General features: G+C 44.4%; 2 protein-coding genes across 6 annotated transcripts in view; one reads left to right on the top strand and one right to left on the bottom strand.

The window, feature by feature from the left end:
- The window catches only part of ints2 (integrator complex subunit 2), a 60,226-nt gene extending 52,072 nt beyond the window's left edge, over positions 1–8,154 (bottom strand). Inside the window, exons 1-6 of the mRNA XM_069910527.1 lie at positions 7,724–8,154; positions 6,158–6,464; positions 5,039–5,177; positions 1,428–1,530; positions 899–1,012; positions 9–97 (exon numbers count right to left, since the gene is read on the bottom strand). Coding sequence (XP_069766628.1) covers positions 9–97; positions 899–1,012; positions 1,428–1,530; positions 5,039–5,177; positions 6,158–6,450 — 738 coding nt within the window. The 5' untranslated portion in view covers positions 6,451–6,464; positions 7,724–8,154. The remainder of the gene's footprint in view (positions 1–8; positions 98–898; positions 1,013–1,427; positions 1,531–5,038; positions 5,178–6,157; positions 6,465–7,723) is intronic.
- Positions 8,155–8,340: 186 nt separating this feature from the next.
- brip1 (BRCA1 interacting helicase 1) overlaps positions 8,341–19,241 on the top strand; it is a 342,881-nt gene continuing 331,980 nt past the window's right edge. For 4 of the 5 annotated variants that reach the window (XM_069911456.1, XM_069911452.1, XM_069911455.1 and 1 more), the window contains exons 1-6: positions 8,341–8,663; positions 10,783–10,887; positions 11,978–12,119; positions 13,297–13,408; positions 15,982–16,146; positions 18,167–18,300. In XM_069911456.1, coding sequence (XP_069767557.1) covers positions 12,006–12,119; positions 13,297–13,408; positions 15,982–16,146; positions 18,167–18,300 — 525 coding nt within the window. In that variant the 5' untranslated portion in view covers positions 8,341–8,663; positions 10,783–10,887; positions 11,978–12,005. The remainder of the gene's footprint in view (positions 8,664–10,782; positions 10,888–11,977; positions 12,120–13,296; positions 13,409–15,981; positions 16,147–18,166; positions 18,301–19,241) is intronic. The other variant, XM_069911453.1, reaches the window with a different exon arrangement.

The raw sequence follows: 19,241 nt of genomic DNA, 5'->3' as shown, positions 1-19,241 counted from the left end.
TTCATCTTACATAGCTGTCGAAGCGCCTCAGTTCTGCGCCTGCCCCCAGCACTCTCCTCATCCTGTCGCTCACCATTCTTTATTAAGCCCCTGCAAACTAACGAAAAGAGGCTCCATGTTACATCCAAATGCACAACACAAGGAGGGAAATGATAAATCATGTTGAAAAAAATCCGTACAGAAACATAGAGCCTATTTATATTTTAATTCATATTTAACATTTTAAAAATTTAAATAAACATTAAAATTTTATATTTTAATATTAACATCTTTATTTCATTATATGAACTCCTCAAATGCTCAGCACCATTTATGGCCAAGCAGGTGACTCAGTCTGAAACGTAGAGGGAAATACCCATCTGTTGTTAAAAAATTTGGATTTAGAACTTATTCAGTGGTTGAGGATAATAAATCACCATCAAGCAGAGTATCACAACCTCCCTCATATCTCAACGGCTGGCATTGGGATACTTTTGAAGCCATGCGACTTTAAGTTACATTTTTAAATTTTCTATCTTAAATTTAGAAAACCCAATAATTTAGACATACAGTAACAGTCCCATCTGCCCAAATACACAAATTAACCTCCAACCCCAGTATATTTTGTAGGGTGGGAAGAAACTGGAGCACCCAGAGGAAACCAACCAACACAGAAGGAAAAACATAGATATTCCTCAGACAGAGCTGGATCCAAACCCAGGAAGCTGGCGCTGTAATACAGTTGCACTGACTCCTATGTTAACTGTGCTGTGATTGATTTTTCCTATGTAAATGATCCTGGCATGAACACTAACCACTATGGATTGCAATGTAATCACATCACCCCGATTACAGATATGCCCTTGGAGATTTTAAGGCTGTTTGTTTACAGTACTAATTGCAAAAGAAAGACCTTTACCTTCATTAAAGCTGTCAGGGACATTGGCCACCAACAAACACATGAACCAGGATCCATTTCTCACATGCAGCAAGGCCTCTGCTACTTCAGTAATTGGCAATAATGATGGAAGCTCTGTGATTAAAAAAAACCTCATACAAATTAATTATCAACTAGATTTTAATATCCTGTGCTAAACACAGGGTATTATTTTAGAAAAATAAAATGTTATTTGTTTCTCCCCAAAGTTTAAAAAAATGCAAATTTGGATATGATTTTAGAAAAATAAAATGTTATTTGTTTCTCCCCAAAGTTTAAAAAATGCAAATTTGGATATGATCATTATTCTTCGTCAACTGGTCAAATTAATTCTGTCATTGTTGTGGACAGATTAGTTTCTGTAATCAGATCAGTTATCTTCCATTTCAGGTCATCAGTTTTAGTAAGAACCCATTTGCTGTTGTTCCCTAAAGCTATACTTTAAGAGAACGTAATTAAATACAAAAAAGTTAATCTAAACTTTTATTGTGTTAATGATGCAAAATTTTACCTGCTTGAAGGATACACAGCACATCTGCGACTTCATCGAGATAAACAGGGCTCTCAAAGAGTTCAGAAGACTTCATAAAAAATTCTCCATTTGAATCAGATACCTTAAAAACACAAATAAGAAACAATGGTAACATATTGATGAAAATTTGTTTTCAATTTATTGTCTTTGATCCCCTTTCAGCAGTACTCACTTCACTCTTACATTTCTTCAAATGAACCCGTGATCTGGTCTTCCCCTGCTGTTTTGGCGAGAAGATGATTTGTTGTGATTTTCCAAACTTAAACTCAGTTATCAATATTATGGATATTAATATTGACAAAATTAATATTACTGCAATGTAAATTGTAATCAATTTATATTGATCGATTCTATACAAGACTTTCTGTGGAGTTCAAGCTTTGTCCTATCCCGTTCGCACCCCCCACACCTCCCACATTTAACACTTAACCAACCACAGTTACACATTACATTCAGGTATGAAACATACATCGGGTGGGGTTATGGGTTTTCCATTTCATAGTGGCCAATGCTCAGACTGTTTTCTCTTTCTTGACTTTTCCTGGTTGGGAATCGTATGCCCCCGCCAATTGAGAGGGAGACAGAAAAGGTAAGGTGGCAAGGCACGATGGTCCACACTATAATTGTGTTCCTATGGAATTTAAGTATGATTGCTAAATTTTCCAAAAAGTGTTATACTTTTTCTTAAGTTCCAGGTAATTTTCTCCAGGGAAACACAGCTCTGAATTTCTGCATTCCAGCGAACTATGCTCAGGCAGGAGTCGGACTTCCAGGTAACTACTATGCACTTTCCGGCCACTGCCAATGCAATAATTACAAATTAGATTTGAAATTTGGACAGGTTCATCATAAGTCTTATGTCCATTATGTTTCCAACAGGATTATTAGGGTCCTGTGGGAATTCTTTACCTATGATATTTTTTTTTCCCCAGGGCTTTGCTCAGTTCCACCCAGAAGAGTGTCACCTTGGTACATGCCCAGGTTGTGTACGCAAAGGTTCCTGTCTCAATGCCAGATCTAAAGCATTGGTCTTACAATTCTTGTTTAGATCTGTTCAATTTTTGTGGCATCACAGGAGATTTTAGTACCAGCCTGTAGTGCGTATTAATAATTGTAATCACGCTGGTCTGACACAGGCCAGACCAGAACCACTCATCAATCATTATTCCCAAGTCCAATTCCCACTTCTGCCTTGATTTTTGAAGGCCTGGTTTAGGTTCCTACAGTTCGAGCAAGAAATACATTGCCGAGATGAACTTGTGCCCCCCCCACGCCCCCACGGGGCAGTGCCCCCCCCGCCCACGGGGCAGTGCCCCCCCCGCCCACGGGGCAGTGCCCCCCCCGCCCACGGGGCAGTGCCCCCCCCGCCCACGGGCAGTGCCCCCCCCCGCCCACGGGGCAGTGCCCCCCCCGCCCACGGGGCAGTGCCCCCCCCGCCCACGGGGCAGTGCCCCCCCCGCCCACGGGGCAGTGCCCCCCCCCGCCCACGGGGCAGTGCCCCCCCCGCCCACGGGGCAGTGCCCCCCCTCCGCCCACGGGGCAGTGCCCCCCCCGCCCACGGGGCAGTGCCCCCCCCCGCCCACGGGGCAGTGCCCCCCCCGCCCACGGGGCAGTGCCCCCCCCGCCCACGGGGCAGTGCCCCCCCGCCCACGGGGCAGTGCCCCCCCGCCCACGGGGCAGTGCCCCCCCGCCCACGGGGCAGTGCCCCCCCCGCCCACGGGGCAGTGCCCCCCCCGCCCACGGGGCAGTGCCCCCCCCGCCCACGGGGCAGTGCCCCCCCGCCCACGGGGCAGTGCCCCCCCGCCCACGGGGCAGTGCCCCCCCCGCCCACGGGGCAGTGCCCCCCCCGCCCACGGGGCAGTGCCCCCCCGCCCACGGGGCAGTGCCCCCCCGCCCACGGGGCAGTGCCCCCCCCGCCCACGGGGCAGTGCCCCCCCGCCCACGGGGCAGTGCCCCCCCGCCCACGGGGCAGTGCCCCCCCCGCCCACGGGCAGTGCCCCCCCGCCCACGGGCAGTGCCCCCCCGCCCACGGGGCAGTGCCCCCCGCCCACGGGGCAGTGCCCCCCCCGCCCACGGGGCAGTGCCCCCCCGCCCACGGGGCAGTGCCCCCCGCCCACGGGGCAGTGCCCCCGCCCACGGGGCAGTGCCCCCCCGCCCACGGGGCAGTGCCCCCCCGCCCACGGGGCAGTGCCCCCCCGCCCACGGGGCAGTGCCCCCCCGCCCACGGGGCAGTGCCCCCCCGCCCACGGGGCAGTGCCCCCCCGCCCACGGGGCAGTGCCCCCCCGCCCACGGGGCAGTGCCCCCCCGCCCACGGGGCAGTGCCCCCCGCCCACGGGGCAGTGCCCCCCCCGCCCACGGGGCAGTGCCCCCCCGCCCACGGGGCAGTGCCCCCCCGCCCACGGGGCAGTGCCCCCCCCGCCCACGGGGCAGTGACCCCCCGCCCACGGGGCAGTGCCCCCCGCCCACGGGGCAGTGCCCCCCGCCCACGGGGCAGTGCCCCCGCCCCTGTGCCCATGGGGCAGTGCCCCCGCCCCTGTGCCCATGGGGCAGTGCCCCCGCCCCTGTGCCCATGGGGCAGTGCCCCCGCCCCTGTGCCCATGGGGCAGTGCCCCCGCCCCTGTGCCCATGGGGCAGTGCCCTTGCCCCCTGTGCCCATGGGGCAGTGCCCCCCAGCCCCTGGGCCCACAGTAGATCTTGTTTGTCAACATGTCTTAGATCCCTTGTGCCATAACCACCTAGATCAGCATATCATGGTTACCTTGTCAAAAGGGTAGATTTTGTTTGTCAACATGTCTTATATCCCTTGTGCCATAACCGCCTAGATCAGCATATCATGGTTACCTTGTCAAAAGGCTTCCTATAAGCTAAGTAAACCATGTCTACCAGTCTGCTCTCATCAACATTACTAGACATCTTCGCAAAAGAAAACTCATTCATTTTTGAGATGTGATCTCCCCTGCAAAAAACCATGGTGTCTCCTCTTAAACAGTCCCTGACTTTCTGTGCATCAGAATCTTACACAAAATTTTCCAACCATTGATTAAAGTTCACTGGCCTGTCATTTCTACTCTTATCCCACTGCTCTTTTTGAATAAAGGGCCATTTGCTATCCTCTTCTGGTACCTCACGCAAGACCAACAATGTCTCATAAAGACATTTCACAAAAAACAGTATTTTAACAGAAGCTTGAGCTACACTGCAAATCAGAGTAAGAAATTGCATTTTATATGTAATTTTAATATTTTCATGAAATTCTTATGTCCTTCACAATCACTATCAATGAATCTTTTCAATGGTGTTTCATAAAAACATCTCGCTTAGCACACCCATTTCATCTTTCATTGAGAAAATTCCCTGATCCAATCATGAACTACAATTTTCAGCCAAATTAGAAAACCATTAGTGCAAGTATATGTAGTTTATAATGGTTTCAGTCAAGAAGGGTTTATATGTGTACACTTTAGCTCAGAAAAACTTCAATCTTTAGAAGGATCTGAAAACGCTTTCTGGATTTTTTGGTAAGATGATTGATTGTGGCAAGGAATGGGGAAGAGGAAAATAAATGAGCCCTATTTCTACACCAAGTTACCTTGTTCATAATCACCAGCAATTCACTCAGTGCTAATCGGAGCCGGCGTGGAGAGTCACTGTGTTCAAACTCCAAAGCCAGGCCATGCTGCAACTGCGATACCAGGATGCTTTCTCCGTTCGCTCCACCTAACTTATGCCTGTCAAGAGCAAAGTTAAAGGCCTTAAGGAAGACAATTGGGACAACAACAAATGATTAATTCAAGAAAGAAGCAGAATCTTTTCTTTCTCTCTTGTTACCTCTACTTTTCCTTCTCTCTCTGGGGGGGGGGGTGGGAATGGGAGGGGGAGGAACATCATGAAAGATATTGATAGAATAGTCAGTGATATTTTCTCCTTGTTTAATGATAGAAAATTAAAAATAAAACATTCAAAAAAAAATTCAGGATATTCCTAAAGCCTGCATTTTTAAAATGCTTTGATATAATAGTCATAAGTACAGAAATTGGCCTTTTACCCCACAACATCAGTGCCAACCACCTCATCTAATTGTACTTTCACTTTTGTGCCTTATAAATTCAAGGTCTTCTCGATGTAGCGAAAAGCTATGAGAATACCCACTTCCAGCAGTCACTCAGGTAGAACATTCCAGATTCCAGCCTCAGGTTGAAAAAAGTCAGTCACAAACCTCCTTTAAGGAAAAAGCCATGATCTGCAGTTTTTTTTTTAAAACATGAAAATGTGGCAGCTCATTTGTGCACAGGAGAGGCAGGCAACCAATATCAATAGAATTTATTACAAAATCGAAGTTTATTTTTAACGTGGATTTTTGTTTATGGTTGGGGGATAAATACAGGCTAGTACACTGGGCAGAATTCTCTTATCTTTGAAAGTTTTTCAAATGCTTTTACATCATAAGATATGTATTATTTGGCATCCCATCTAAAAGGTGGCACCTCTGACCGTGCAGCACTTCATAAATTCTGCACTTAATAGAGTCATCTTGGAATATAGGACTTAAGTTTAGATTCTTTCATCTCGAAACACAAGTGTTAACAAATCTGGATTAAATTTGTATCAAGATTCATAGGCCATATTCCTATAATATGGTGCACTTAATCAAGAAATTACAGACTTGACATTTATAAAGACTATTATTTATATCAGGAAAATTAAATACCTCAGCTGTTGTTCTTTAGTAGCATCCTGTTCTAATGCATGGAAATCTACTGATAACAAAGCCACAATAGAGTTGACAGCTTCAATCCCAGAAAGGAGGCGCAGGATGAGTTTTTTATCTTGAGCCCAGGCATCACTCTGATCAGCTGGGGCACAGAGAGCCATTCTCACCAAGCAAGGCAACAACAGCCTTAGTTCTGGGTCACTCAGTGCTGCCAGCTTTACGACATCCACCTTCTGCATCGCCTCAAATGCAAATGAACTCACAAATTGCAGGCAAGCAAACTCTGCCATCTTTATTCAAGGCACTGGAATAGAAAATAGTATTTGTAATTCCACAAAGTCAGGGAAATGTTGTAGCTTTTCCAATAAATATCTCAAGACATCTCCATTTTCCTTCCTCTAGTAATCCAAGTGGGTTTCAAAAATCTATATTTCAATTTTGTTTTTGACTGTTTCCCACACTCCTTAGAAATATTAGGAACAGAGAAAGCCATACAGTTAGGGTGCAGATGAACTGAACTCAGATCCTATGCAATAGATCTCTTTGTTAACTGACAATATTTCCACCCCGATATAAAAACAGAAAATTGCTGGAAGTACTCAGCAGATCAGGCAACCTTTGTAGAAGTGAAACATGAAAGTGTGCTGACGCGGTGAATGTGGTAAATGGGCTCAGGCCTGAAATGTTGGCCATATCTCTACCTCTGATGGATGCCAGACCAGCTTAGTTCCTCCAGCAATGCTGAGCATTTATATAATATTTCAGACTCTGGATTCCTCTTTTCCCCACATATACTGGATTACCTATTGAGCATTCCAGCATTTTCTATTTTTTTTTCAGATTTTCTCCAAATGAAATTTTTTTCTCCAAAAAAAAAGCCATTTACTGTCAATCCTTTGCCTGAACTGTCTCTCACATCACAGCTTTTTTGGTCGACATCCATATTGACGTTGACCTTCGTTTAAAAAAAAAGTGGGTGTCTGATTTTGCTTATTGATTAGTCTTGTTCATGATCCCCTCCAAAGTAACACATCCCACTCTTCCGTCTCACTGTCAGACTCTCATCACATAAACTAATTCTTAGTATCAACCCTTCTATCATTTTGAATAGTTTAGCTAGCTTCATTCCTAATTTTACTTCTGAAATTCTGTATTTTAGAACAAGATCTGAAAGCCTATTGACACTTGCACGGCAAACATTAGTATGGTGCTTAGTTTCCACAATTTGTCAACAGCACATGTAAAAGTACACAACGTTTGCTGACAATATTTCCCCCCCCCCCAAAATATCGATATAGAATTTCACTTCTGAAATACTGGACTTTGATAACCAAATGTCATTATAACAATCAAGGTTAAAAAAGACACAAATCTGAAGTTAATTTTTCAAGTTTTTATAGATTCTGTTATGTATGACCTTCTGAAAAATTATTTTAAACAGTTAAAGAATACAATTACTACTGTCATACTGTGTAGTGGATGTTCAACCAGAGCAAAACACATCCTTTCAATAAGGCTCACTTAAAAACAACAATACTTATAGGCGCAAGTTAAATGACTTACCTACTTAGCAACCAAATGATAATCTAATTTAAAAAGGGGGTGGGGGGGGGGGGGAGTGAGTGAGGCCTAGTTCTAACTAAGACCCCGAACTCGCGTAATCCCATTAACCGAGAAGCTCATCCGGTTGTGAGACCTCGCCATCGACAAGGCGATAGCTTCCCTCCTCTGCAACCGGCGAAACGAATTTATTAACTACGGTTTGAGTGAAAGGATTGAATAATAAATACGAATAGTTAATCCGGTTTCTGTAAACTGGGTTTCTGTTTGTCAGCTCGTCTCTCAGAACAGACACTCCGGGTTTTCGAGTCCCACTCGGGACACCTGACAACCCGCCACATGGGATTGTGGGCCATACTGGGGTTACCATGGCAACTCTCCCCGAGGGGACCAATCCCGTCCGCGGACTAATTCCCTCGACCTTCCTACCCGAATTTCTACTGGTGAGGTAAAGCTCCCTCAATTGTGACTGGTTAAAATTCCAGCCGCGGTCTCGTTTGTAGAGCCGTTGATTGGTTGGAAGCGTGTACACGACGCTGATTGGTGGAAAAATGCTTCCCACCCTCCCCCCGCCCCGAGCAAGCCCCTGCTGATTGGGCAGGTTCGGCGATTGGCGAGTGTGGATGGGAGGTTTGTTGGCCGCGCATGCATGGAGGGTTGGGCATCGGCGCGCATGCGTGATCCAAGGCGCGAAATGACGTTCGATTGATTCTCCATCGGAGAGCTGTGAGTGAAGTGTTTTATTTCAATTTATTGGTTTTGTTTGGAAGATGCAAATTGTGCCTCACGGTTCATCATCCACGGTTTTAACGTGGCTTTAGAAAATAAACTGCGGATCAAGCAGCAGCAGCAGCAGTTCGAGGAAGGTCTGCAGACGCCGCCGTGGGAGAAACTCAGCCGGTCAAACCGTCTCCTTTCCCTTTGGAGAAACCTGAAGCAGCAGGTGAGGTGGGGGTGGGGGGGTGGGGAGAGGAGAAGAGGGCCTCGAGGTTTTGGGCCCAGACCCTGCAACAGAGCACTGTCCTCCCCTACACATGATGTTCGACTGCTCGGCTCCCCTGTTTATTTAAAATTAGAAGACGATTCTAGAAGTTCCAGCCTCTGATTCCCCCATTTAAAAGTTTAAAAGCATAACAAGCTAAGGTGAATGTGATGCAATTCACCTTTCCTCCTGAATTCATCTCTTTCCCACCTCTGTGGGGGGGGGGGGGGAAATTGGGCTTGTGGGGTGGGGGGAAATTGGGCTGGTGGGGAAATTGGGCTGGTGGAGGGATTGGGCTGGTGGAGGGATTGGGCTGGTGGAGGGATTGGGCTGGTGGAGGGATTGGGCTGGTGGAGGGATTGGGCTGGTGGAGGGATTGGGCTGGTGGAGGGATTGGGCTGGTGGAGGGATTGGGCTGGTGGAGGGATTGGGCTGGTGGAGGGATTGGGCTGGTGGAGGGATTGGGCTGGTGGAGGGATTGGGCTGGTGGAGGGATTGGGCTGGTGGAGGGATTGGGCTGGTGGAGGGATTGGGCTGGTGGAGGGATTGGGCTGGTGGAGGGATTGGGCTGGTGGAGGGATTGGGCTGGTGGAGGGATTGGGCTGGTGGAGGGATTGGGCTGGTGGAGGGATTGGGCTGGTGGAGGGATTGGGCTGGTGGAGGGATTGGGCTGGTGGAGGGATTGGGCTGGTGGAGGGATTGGGCTGGTGGAGGGATTGGGCTGGTGGAGGGATTGGGCTGGTGGAGGGATTGGGCTGGTGGAGGGATTGGGCTGGTGGAGGGATTGGGCTGGTGGAGGGATTGGGCTGGTGGAGGGATTGGGCTGGTGGAGGGATTGGGCTGGTGGAGGGATTGGGCTGGTGGAGGGATTGGGCTGGTGGAGGGATTGGGCTGGTGGAGGGATTGGGCTGGTGGAGGGATTGGGCTGGTGGAGGGATTGGGCTGGTGGAGGGATTGGGCTGGTGGAGGGATTGGGCTGGTGGAGGGATTGGGCTGGTGGAGGGATTGGGCTGGTGGAGGGATTGGGCTGGTGGAGGGATTGGGCTGGTGGAGGGATTGGGCTGGTGGAGGGATTGGGCTGGTGGAGGGATTGGGCTGGTGGAGGGATTGGGCTGGTGGAGGGATTGGGCTGGTGGAGGGATTGGGCTGGTGGAGGGATTGGGCTGGTGGAGGGATTGGGCTGGTGGAGGGATTGGGCTGGTGGAGGGATTGGGCTGGTGGAGGGATTGGGCTGGTGGAGGGATTGGGCTGGTGGGGGGGGGGAAATTGGGCTGGTGGGGGGGGGGAAATTGGGCTGGTGGGGGGGGGGAAATTGGGCTGGTGGGGGGGGGGAAATTGGGCTGGTGGGGGGGGGAAATTGGGCTGGTGGGGGGGGGGAAATTGGGCTGGTGGGGGGGGGGAAATTGGGCTGGTGGGGGGGGGGAAATTGGGCTGGTGGGGGGGGGGAAATTGGGCTGGTGGGGGGGGGGAAATTGGGCTGGTGGGGGGGGGGAAATTGGGCTGGTGGGGGGGGGGAAATTGGGCTGGTGGGGGGGGGGGAAATTGGGCTGGTGGGGGGGGGGAAATTGGGCTGGTGGGGGGGGGGAAATTGGGCTGGTGGGGGGGGGGAAATTGGGCTGGTGGGGGGGGGGAAATTGGGCTGGTGGGGGGGGGAAATTGGGCTGGTGGGGGGGGGGAAATTGGGCTGGTGGGGGTCTCCCTTTCCTTGTGCACAATTTAACCTTGTTACTCCCTAAGGATGGAAATAAACCATCCTCTTCCTCTCCCTCTCTCACTGATCTTGTTTCAAGCTCTCCTCCCACCTCTTCGCTTAGCCCTGCCAGCACATTTTCCCTCAGGCGTGGCTTCCCTCATTCTTTTTGGTAGAAAATTTGGCATTTTCTGAACTTTTGTCTAAAGTTTAACATGATTTCCATTTTTAAGTTCTTGGTAAGCTCTGTATTCATGACCCCTACATTTGGATTATTTTGCTAAATGAAAGTATTTTGTTTTGTTACTGTAGTAAATAACTTTGCAGCCTTAAATGCTTTTATGAGTATTTATCAACTTTCATAACTTATTGCTTTTCAACCATGCTCAGGAAGGCAGCCAATATCATAAAGGACCCCCGGCCGTCATACTGGTCACCACTTCTCACTGCGACCTTTGGGCGAAGGCATGGACTCCTGAAAACCAGCATCTAGAGGTTCAAAACAATTTTTTTTCCCCAACAGTGATCAGACTCTTGAACCCCCGCCCCCCCCGATATATTAATCATAGACTTTTCTGATGCCACATAAGAACTGTCAGCGATAGTGCAAGTCACTTATTTGTACTAGGATTAATGGGAATATTTATTATCTAAAGTATTTATAGTCTCTTTTAACTTGATTAGTTTACTATTATAATTTATCCTTCGTTTGGCTGCAGAAAGAAAAATTCTGGTGCATTTGCACATTGTTCAATGAACTCATTCTCATTATCAACCTTCTGTAACTGACCTTTTGTGTATTTCCCTTGAAACTAATCTTTCAAATGTTTAATTACTATTTGGAGTACCTTTTCAAGATTATCTCCACCTTTTAAAAATCTCACGGCAATTCATTTCTTTTGTCAAACTTTTAACCTTGTATCGCTTTTTGACTTAATGTATCCAGAGGCTTGGCTCTGTGGTTGTAAGAAAATGATATTTCAAAAGCTATGTTTAAAAAATTTGGCAAATTCTGATTATGTTTCAACATATTTGGAATGTTAGTAATGGTAGATTTAAGATCAATATTTTGTCATATATAATGCATAATGTACCAAAATTCTTAATTGCTGCAGCCAAATAGATACTTGTAAAATAAAATGATGGCAGTACACTTAAGAAGTCAATAACTACATAAAATCGATACTAAATATTCAGATGATTTTTGAGTTACTTGCTCTGAACTGGCTATGCCTCAGTTCCTCTTCAGCGTTGTATTTTTACATCAATTACTGCGGCTGCAGACTTTTGTGTTTTACTTCTCTTCTGTAAATTTGACTGCTTGGCATTAGTAAATCCAGGTTATTTGTATAAATTAGAAATAGCACGGCTTCAACAGTGAAAAGCTGATGTATCCTCTTCCTCTACTCAGTTGATGTAACTTTTGCACTTCTTGAACATCTAATGCTTTTTTCTATTACCCATTCCCAATGTTTATCCTGAATCCCTGTGCATTGTTTAAATTTAAATTGATATAGTATTGAGAGTGGAATTTTAAATTTGAAACTTTTTTTGTCTAAATTAATGTTATAAATTTCTCTTGCAGCTTGAAACACTAAAATTTCACTTTCTCAATGTGTATTGAGATGATTAAAATGGCATCATCACCTTCTGAATATACCATTGGTGGAGTAAAAATTCTTTTTCCATGCAAAGCATATCCATCTCAGCTTGCCATGATGAATTCAGTAAGTTTCATATATTTGAATAACAGAGCACACATTTCAAATGCTGACTAGTGTTTTCAATTTTAAGGGATAGCTGTAGATGAGTGAAGTCCCTGGGGACGCAGGGTGGCTCAAAGAAAACACAAATTGTCATTGGGTTGATTCTGTTTGAAAACTTTTGTTTTGGTGAGTTGATAATACTGGACAACAATTTTTTTTTCAAAAGGTTTGCTTCCTGAAAATAAATTGGGGATTATGATGGACAACTTCAAACTGAACACAAAGATAATTTTATGCTTGCTGTATCACATAGGAAGTTGGAGAAACAATAAATTAACTTTCATTGAATTTAGTTTTTTAATTGCAGTGTTGCTGACACATTGCGTTCGTTCAACTGACCTAAAAATGTTTTGCCGCTGATTTTCATTTGTACTCTGCATCTGATGCCTCTCGTGTCAGTGTCCAACAATAGTCGGCCAGCATCAATGGATTCCAGTTGCTCTGATACCACTTTTCCATGGTCACAATGTCCTGGTGAAACCTTTCGCCATGTTCATCACTGACTGCACTGACGCACTTCATGGTTTTCTATGCTTGAAGTCGACTTAAAATATGACAGGAAACACAAAAATTGGATGTATCTAAAGAATAGTACGAAAGGAAAGTTTTAAGGCTATTTTTGTGATCAGCAGCCCAAAATTCAGAAAAAATACCCAAAAGTGTTCAGGAAGCAAAATTTTTGTTGTTCAATGTAATCCAATAACTTTTCCAAAAAGCTCAGGGGCATTGTTTAATATCAACTATATAGCTTGGACACTAAAGGAATCTGAGAAATTAATTTTCCACAGGGAGCCCAGACTCCTTCATAACCTCACTAAATAAAACCCCAAGAGTACTGGATAAGCGGTAGAATAGTTTTATGCCAACATTACAGCATTTTTACATTGCTAAACCATGTCTTTAAACTCCAGCAATACCCCAATGCATAATTAATAATTCAAGACTTATTCTAATCTTAATTTTTCAATATGTAACAAATTGAGAAGAATTGTGCTAGTTAGTTTGCATCTTTTTATTTGGTCTTATTTGAGATTTGTAAATGTGCTGAAGGGTTCCTGCAGTTGAGGAGCTGTTGTGTACATTGTTGATCTTGATGGTGTTACTTGCTGAATTAATGGTTCAATTTGATTTTGCTCAGATTGTTCGTGGTTTGAACTGCCAACAGCACTGTCTCTTGGAAAGTCCCACTGGAAGTGGAAAGAGTCTTGCGTTGCTTTGCTCTGCGTTGGCCTGGCAGCAATCTAAATATGGTACAATCGACTATAAATTTTGCACCAGAATTTTTCTTATATTTAACTATGGAGAATTATCAATACGTGCTTTGTTGAATTAATTCACTTTCATTGTGGAAATGAATAGAAATTCCCAATTGAAAAATTAGGTACTGTATAAACGGGAAAGCCTGTCAGGAATATAGAAAATGTAGGCAGTACTGTACTTAAGAAATTAGGATGTCTAAGAAGGGACATGAAGCATCATGTGAACAAAGCTAAGGAAAATATTGAAATATTATGTCAGTGTAAGAAAGATTTAGATGGATAAGAGCAAGTAGGACCAGCTCAGGAAGGGATCTTGGTTGGTATGGACGAATTGGGCTGTGCACCCAGTAACTCTATTTCACCATGCAATATTAAACATTCAGAATTAACATAAGTAATATTTTCAGTTCCGTCTAAGCAAAAATGTCTTGTAAGATTAAATTGAAGGTGAATGTAAAATATTTTTGCTCTCAATTTAATTTTATCAATCAAGTAGTTGCTTAGCCATAATCAAGAACTTTAAGATTAAATTAATTCTGAATGCAGTATATTTAGCATACAATATGAAACTTTGTCATATAACCATAAAACCACTTACAGCACAGAACAGGCCAGTTCGGCCCTACTAGTCCATTCCGTAGCAAATCCCCACCCTTTCCAGATGAAATACTGCCTATATATGCATTAATGAAAAAGAAAATTTTGCCTTCCAGTCTCAAGTCAAGAGGACCCCAAAACCCAGCGGCAATAGAAACTCACCAAGACAAATGGTCACTCAAACAAAAGTCATTTTTAATTTTCTTTAACCATAAAAACAGGATCAAACTTTAACTTACTACTGTGACAGAATATTCTAGATATGTTTTTGGGAGATAAATTGGGAAAGGCTTGTGAGAGTAGGTCACAAACAAACACTTTAAAACAGATCTCATCCGAAACACCGGAGCTCCGCCAATGCCAGACATATCAGCTCCACAGCCTTTGCAAGAGCTCTGGAGAGTTCCCAAGAGACTTCACTAATGCATTGTTGTTTACAAAAGGCGATGCTCTAAGAGGGGCATGTGGGTCCACATGTAGGTGGGGGGGGGGGGTGAAGAGATTAAAAAAAAAAATCACCTCCACAGTGTTACAGCCAGCAGAAGTAGCTGGGACTGGAACAGGACAAGCTGGCAAGCTTGTGGAAAGCCCCATTTGGAAGACGGCCTGGTCAAAGCCCTTGTGGTTCACGCAAATCGGACTAGCTTGGTCTGCATGGACAAGTGGGCTGAAGATCCTGTTTCTTTCTGTGCTATAGAACTTTGACTATAAAATCACAAGGACAGAGACTGGCTCTTTGGCTTACCATGTGATGTGTTTGGAAGAGTATCCGGTGTGGTGGGTCTGGATACAACTGTTACAATTATAGATAACTATTGACCACACAGGAGACAAGCAGGAGAATGTTAAACAATACTTAATTAATGTACTACTAAACTATATAGGCATTCACATTGGACCTAGGTTGGATACCGATGGCCATCTATCTTCTGCATGCTCATGTACACACTCTGTGGACAAGAATTTCATACACATTTCCGGTTTCTTGTACCAATGGGGATGTGGCTCTCTGCAAGCACTGATCTATTGCAGTACTATGGCTAAGCTTAAGTGTAGTGCACACCTTATCCGCAATTCTTTCAGCAGCGACCACAGTAGCAACTTGGTGTGGAGTGATGTCTGGGGCTTGGACCACGAATCAGAGGGAGAGAAATGTGCAATGAACCAATGTTTTATTTACTTCTGAGTTGGGCATCGAGCCAATGCTAACCATAAGTGAGCCAATGACAATGTGTGCACTAATGGGTGGCTGGAGACCAAACTTGATTGGCAGGTGATGTGACTTCCGAATAAGTTTCAGATAGGGAAGTTGTGACCATCTGCAATCTACAATATTCCAGACAGACTGGGAGGCTATGTGTTCCTCCACAATCCACATATAACACCATGTCAATGCCAGTCGTCATGTACCCAAGATTCTAATCACATTTGGAAGGTTACCTCAAAGAAATGTACAACATTCTTAGATGGATTTGGATATAATCCATGGGGAGGATTGTTCTCCACATTGACCTCTGTCTTAAAAATATTGTAAAAAATTAAATTGAAAGCATAATTAAATGTTTAATTTATTAAATGGTAATGCATTAATTCCTCTTTTGCCATCAAAAGAGACTAATAACTAATTTATATCAAAATTATAAAAAGGTTGTGCATGTCTGGCAACAGTGATACAGTAAGAACAAAATAAAAAGGGTATGCAAAGAATCTTACAAGAGTTATGGAAGTGATCCAAAGATTGACACTTAATAGGAAAATGGTGGTTGCCAGGTGCAATAGGAGTCCCTTAAACTGATTAACAATTACAGCATTGTAGCTTTGTAAAATATGCTACAATTGATCATATTCTTTATTTGCTCTGTTATCATTTTTAAAAATTGTATATCAGTACAGATTTGTTTCATTTGTAGTATTGAATAGCGAAGTTGGAACATGATAACTGTTAATTCTGTATTGATGCTTTGCAGAGAAAAATGGAAGTGGCCCCATTGTTTGTAAGAAACAAGAAAACCTGCCTTTGTGCAGTTGTGTCTGCCATGGAACAAAATTGTCTTCTGCTCCAACAGTGGCCACAAGACAAGGCAGTCCAGGTGTTACAGAAAATGGAAAACCCTCACAAGTTTTAGATCGAGGTACTTAGCAGCTACTTAATACACAAAAGTGCTGGAGAAACTCAGCAGGACATACAGTGTTCTGTACCTAGCAAAGCTACAAAACCAACATCAAGTTATGGGCAAAAAGCAGGCAGGTGCCTGAATAAAATGGTGATGATAGGGGCATTGGTAGGGTCATAGGTCCACAGTAAGAGGTCATGGGTGGATATAGGTTGAAGGGCAAATGAGAAAAAGGCTGGGAAGTGATAGGGGGAGGGGTAGCTCTGTGAATGGAGAGGGAAGGGGAGGAGAGCTGGAGGATATGAGACAGAGAGATGGGGAAAGAGAGGGAGACAGTGGAGGGATCTAATAGAAACTGGAGGTTGACGTTAATGCCATCTGATTGGGGAGTGTTCAGATGGAATATTATTCGTTGTTCCTCCAATTTGCAGGTGATTATCTTTGCTAGATAAAGGATGGTGCATGACCTGTAGAATTTCTCCACACTTTTGTGAATTAAATTACTACACCCTCCTCTTTCATTCTTTCTGAAATGGATAACCAGAGCGGGGAGTTGTAGCAGCGATGGGAGGGGAGCAGGGGCTGGAGGGGATCAGCAATGACAGGGAGGGGAGCAGGAGGGGGGTAATAGTGACGGGGAGGGGACTGGAAGAAAGAGTAAATGTAGGTTGGCTTTTTCCATTGAGGGTATGTGTCCCGCATTGGACTTGTCAGCCACAAACGAGCCTGCAGCTGACGTGGACATTTACCCCCTCCATAAATCTTCGTCCGCGAAGCCAAGCCAAGGAAGAAATGTGAGATACTAATCAGAGGACATTGGTTAAGAGTAAAAGGGGGAAAGTTTAAAAAGAATGTTTGGGGGAAGTTCTTTACACAGAGTGGTGTGAGTGTGGAACAAGCTGAAGTGGGGAATGCAAGCTCAATTTTGTCTTAAGAAGAATTGGGACAGGTACATGGATGGGAGTGGTATGGACTGTGTGCGCAGGTCAATGGGACTAGTCAGAAAAAGAGTTCTGCACAGACTAGAAGGGCTGAACAGCCTGTTACTGAGCTGTAATTTTCTAAGTATTGCCTTGGCTTCACCTAGCAAAATGGAACACTGCACTTGTCAGAGTGAAATTCCATCTGCCTTTTGTTGGCCTGCTTTCCCAGTTGATCTCGATCCAGTTAAAATATTAGATTATATTTACCACTTTGCTCCATAGCACCAATTTTGTTGTCAGCTGCAAACTTGTAAACTGTTAGTTACATTCTCCTTCAACTTGTTAATGTAGATGACAAACAACAGTGGACTCAGCATAGATCCCTGGTGACAGGCCACCAATCTGGAAAAACAATCTTGCACTACCATCCTCTGACTCCATTCATCAAACCAATTGTTTTTCCTGGTCATCCAGTCAAGTCTAGCTGATTTGTGACAACTAGTTTTTTTTGTACACTGGTATTCATTTGACAGGACTGTTTTTAGGCAGTTAGTTATTGTATGGCATGGTTGATTTTTGGTTAATTGCCATTTTTTGCAAATTTGGCCTGGTTGCCAGCATGGATTTGGAATTATTGTCAGCATCTAGTTTGATGCTTAAATTGCTATTACACTGTGTAGGCCCATGTAAGATTAAGTTTCTAATTCATTAATAATAATTATTTGTAAAGAGAGAATCATAACAGCTTTGTAAATTTGGAGCAAAACAAAATGATATTGGGAATCCAGAGAAAAGAAGAATATGCAGGAAATATTTGGCATTAGCAGGAGTGGAACAAGATTTGTTTCAAGTTCACAACTCTACATCTGATAGTCCTCGACCTAAAGTCTTAACTCTGTTTCTCTCCATACCGATGCTGTTTGAGCGGCTCATGCTTTCAGCTCAGTAAATTTGATATTTTATGGACTTTGTTCAGCCTAAACCACTCCCATCCTTTCTTGCTCCTGTTTTTTTTTGATTTTTGTGTGGGTAACCAAAAGCTAAAGAAGTTAATTTTTGGTGCTGTAATTCTAATTATCCTGCATATAAACAGTGTGTTTCTTTTTATTTTCCAGATGCTTTGTGTAGTTCAAGGAATACATTATCCTCCAAACTGCATAACATGATGAAAGAAGATTTGAAGGAGAGTGCTGATGACGATTTTAAGTTGGAGAAAAAGCGTATGCATGTGCCTTCAAAGGATTCAAAGGTATGATACTTTTAGAAATCTCTTGGTGCCTGCCACATTGACCACCGCCAGTGGGCTGATAACGCCTCAAACCGTGCATCTTGGCGCCTCAAAGTTTGGCGGGCAGCAACCTCCTTTGAAGAAGACCGCAGAGCCCACCTCACTGACAAAAGGCAAAGGAGGAAAAACCCAACACCCAACCCCAACCAACCAATTTTCCCTTGCAACCGCTGCAATCGTGTCTGCCTGTCCCGCATCGGACTGGTCAGCCACAAACGAGCCTGCAGCTGACGTGGACTTTTTACCCCCTCCATAAATCTTCGTCCGCGAAGCCAAGCCAAAGAAAGAAGAAAAAAGAAAGAAAGAACATGAATTAGCAAGACACAAGATTTCTGTTAATTAGGTTGACATGATGGATCTATTCTCATAGAGTAATATAACAGAACTCTTGAAATAGATAATATTCATAAAATAGCTACTTTTAGTAGTTATCTTAAATAAGAATGCCTTTGAATTAAAATGGTGACATCACTGCCATTAGTCTGCTGCTAATAAATGGTTTGAGAAAGCAAATCAATGGTTAAATAATCTGTAATAAACTTTCTTCTTAAAGTACTAATGATTTTAACATAACACAAGCTCAGAAATTATTTAAAACAAAAACAAAAAAATCTGGAGGAACTTAGAGGGTTGAGCAGCACAGAGAGAGAGAGAGAAAAAGAATGGTTGATGTTTCAGGTCAGAACCCCTTTAATGGGGAGATTTGGGGCAAGAAGTGCCAATATGCTTCTCTGGAATGCTTAAATTTAGAACTGATATCACAGTAACTAAGTGTAAGGCAGATGAACAAAAGATTAAATGGAGGAAAGAGCGGGTTTTGGAAGGAAATGTCACAAATTGGATACATCAGTGATGGATTGGAGAAATGCAGAAATCTTGGAAGCTCTAATCTGGAAGAGATT

The sequence above is a fragment of the Narcine bancroftii genome, chromosome 14 (genome assembly GCF_036971445.1).
Source record: "Narcine bancroftii isolate sNarBan1 chromosome 14, sNarBan1.hap1, whole genome shotgun sequence".
NCBI lineage: Eukaryota > Metazoa > Chordata > Chondrichthyes > Torpediniformes > Narcinidae > Narcine > Narcine bancroftii.
The sequence above is the reverse complement of the archived record's forward strand: the minus strand, read 5'-3'. Positions and strand labels throughout refer to the sequence as shown.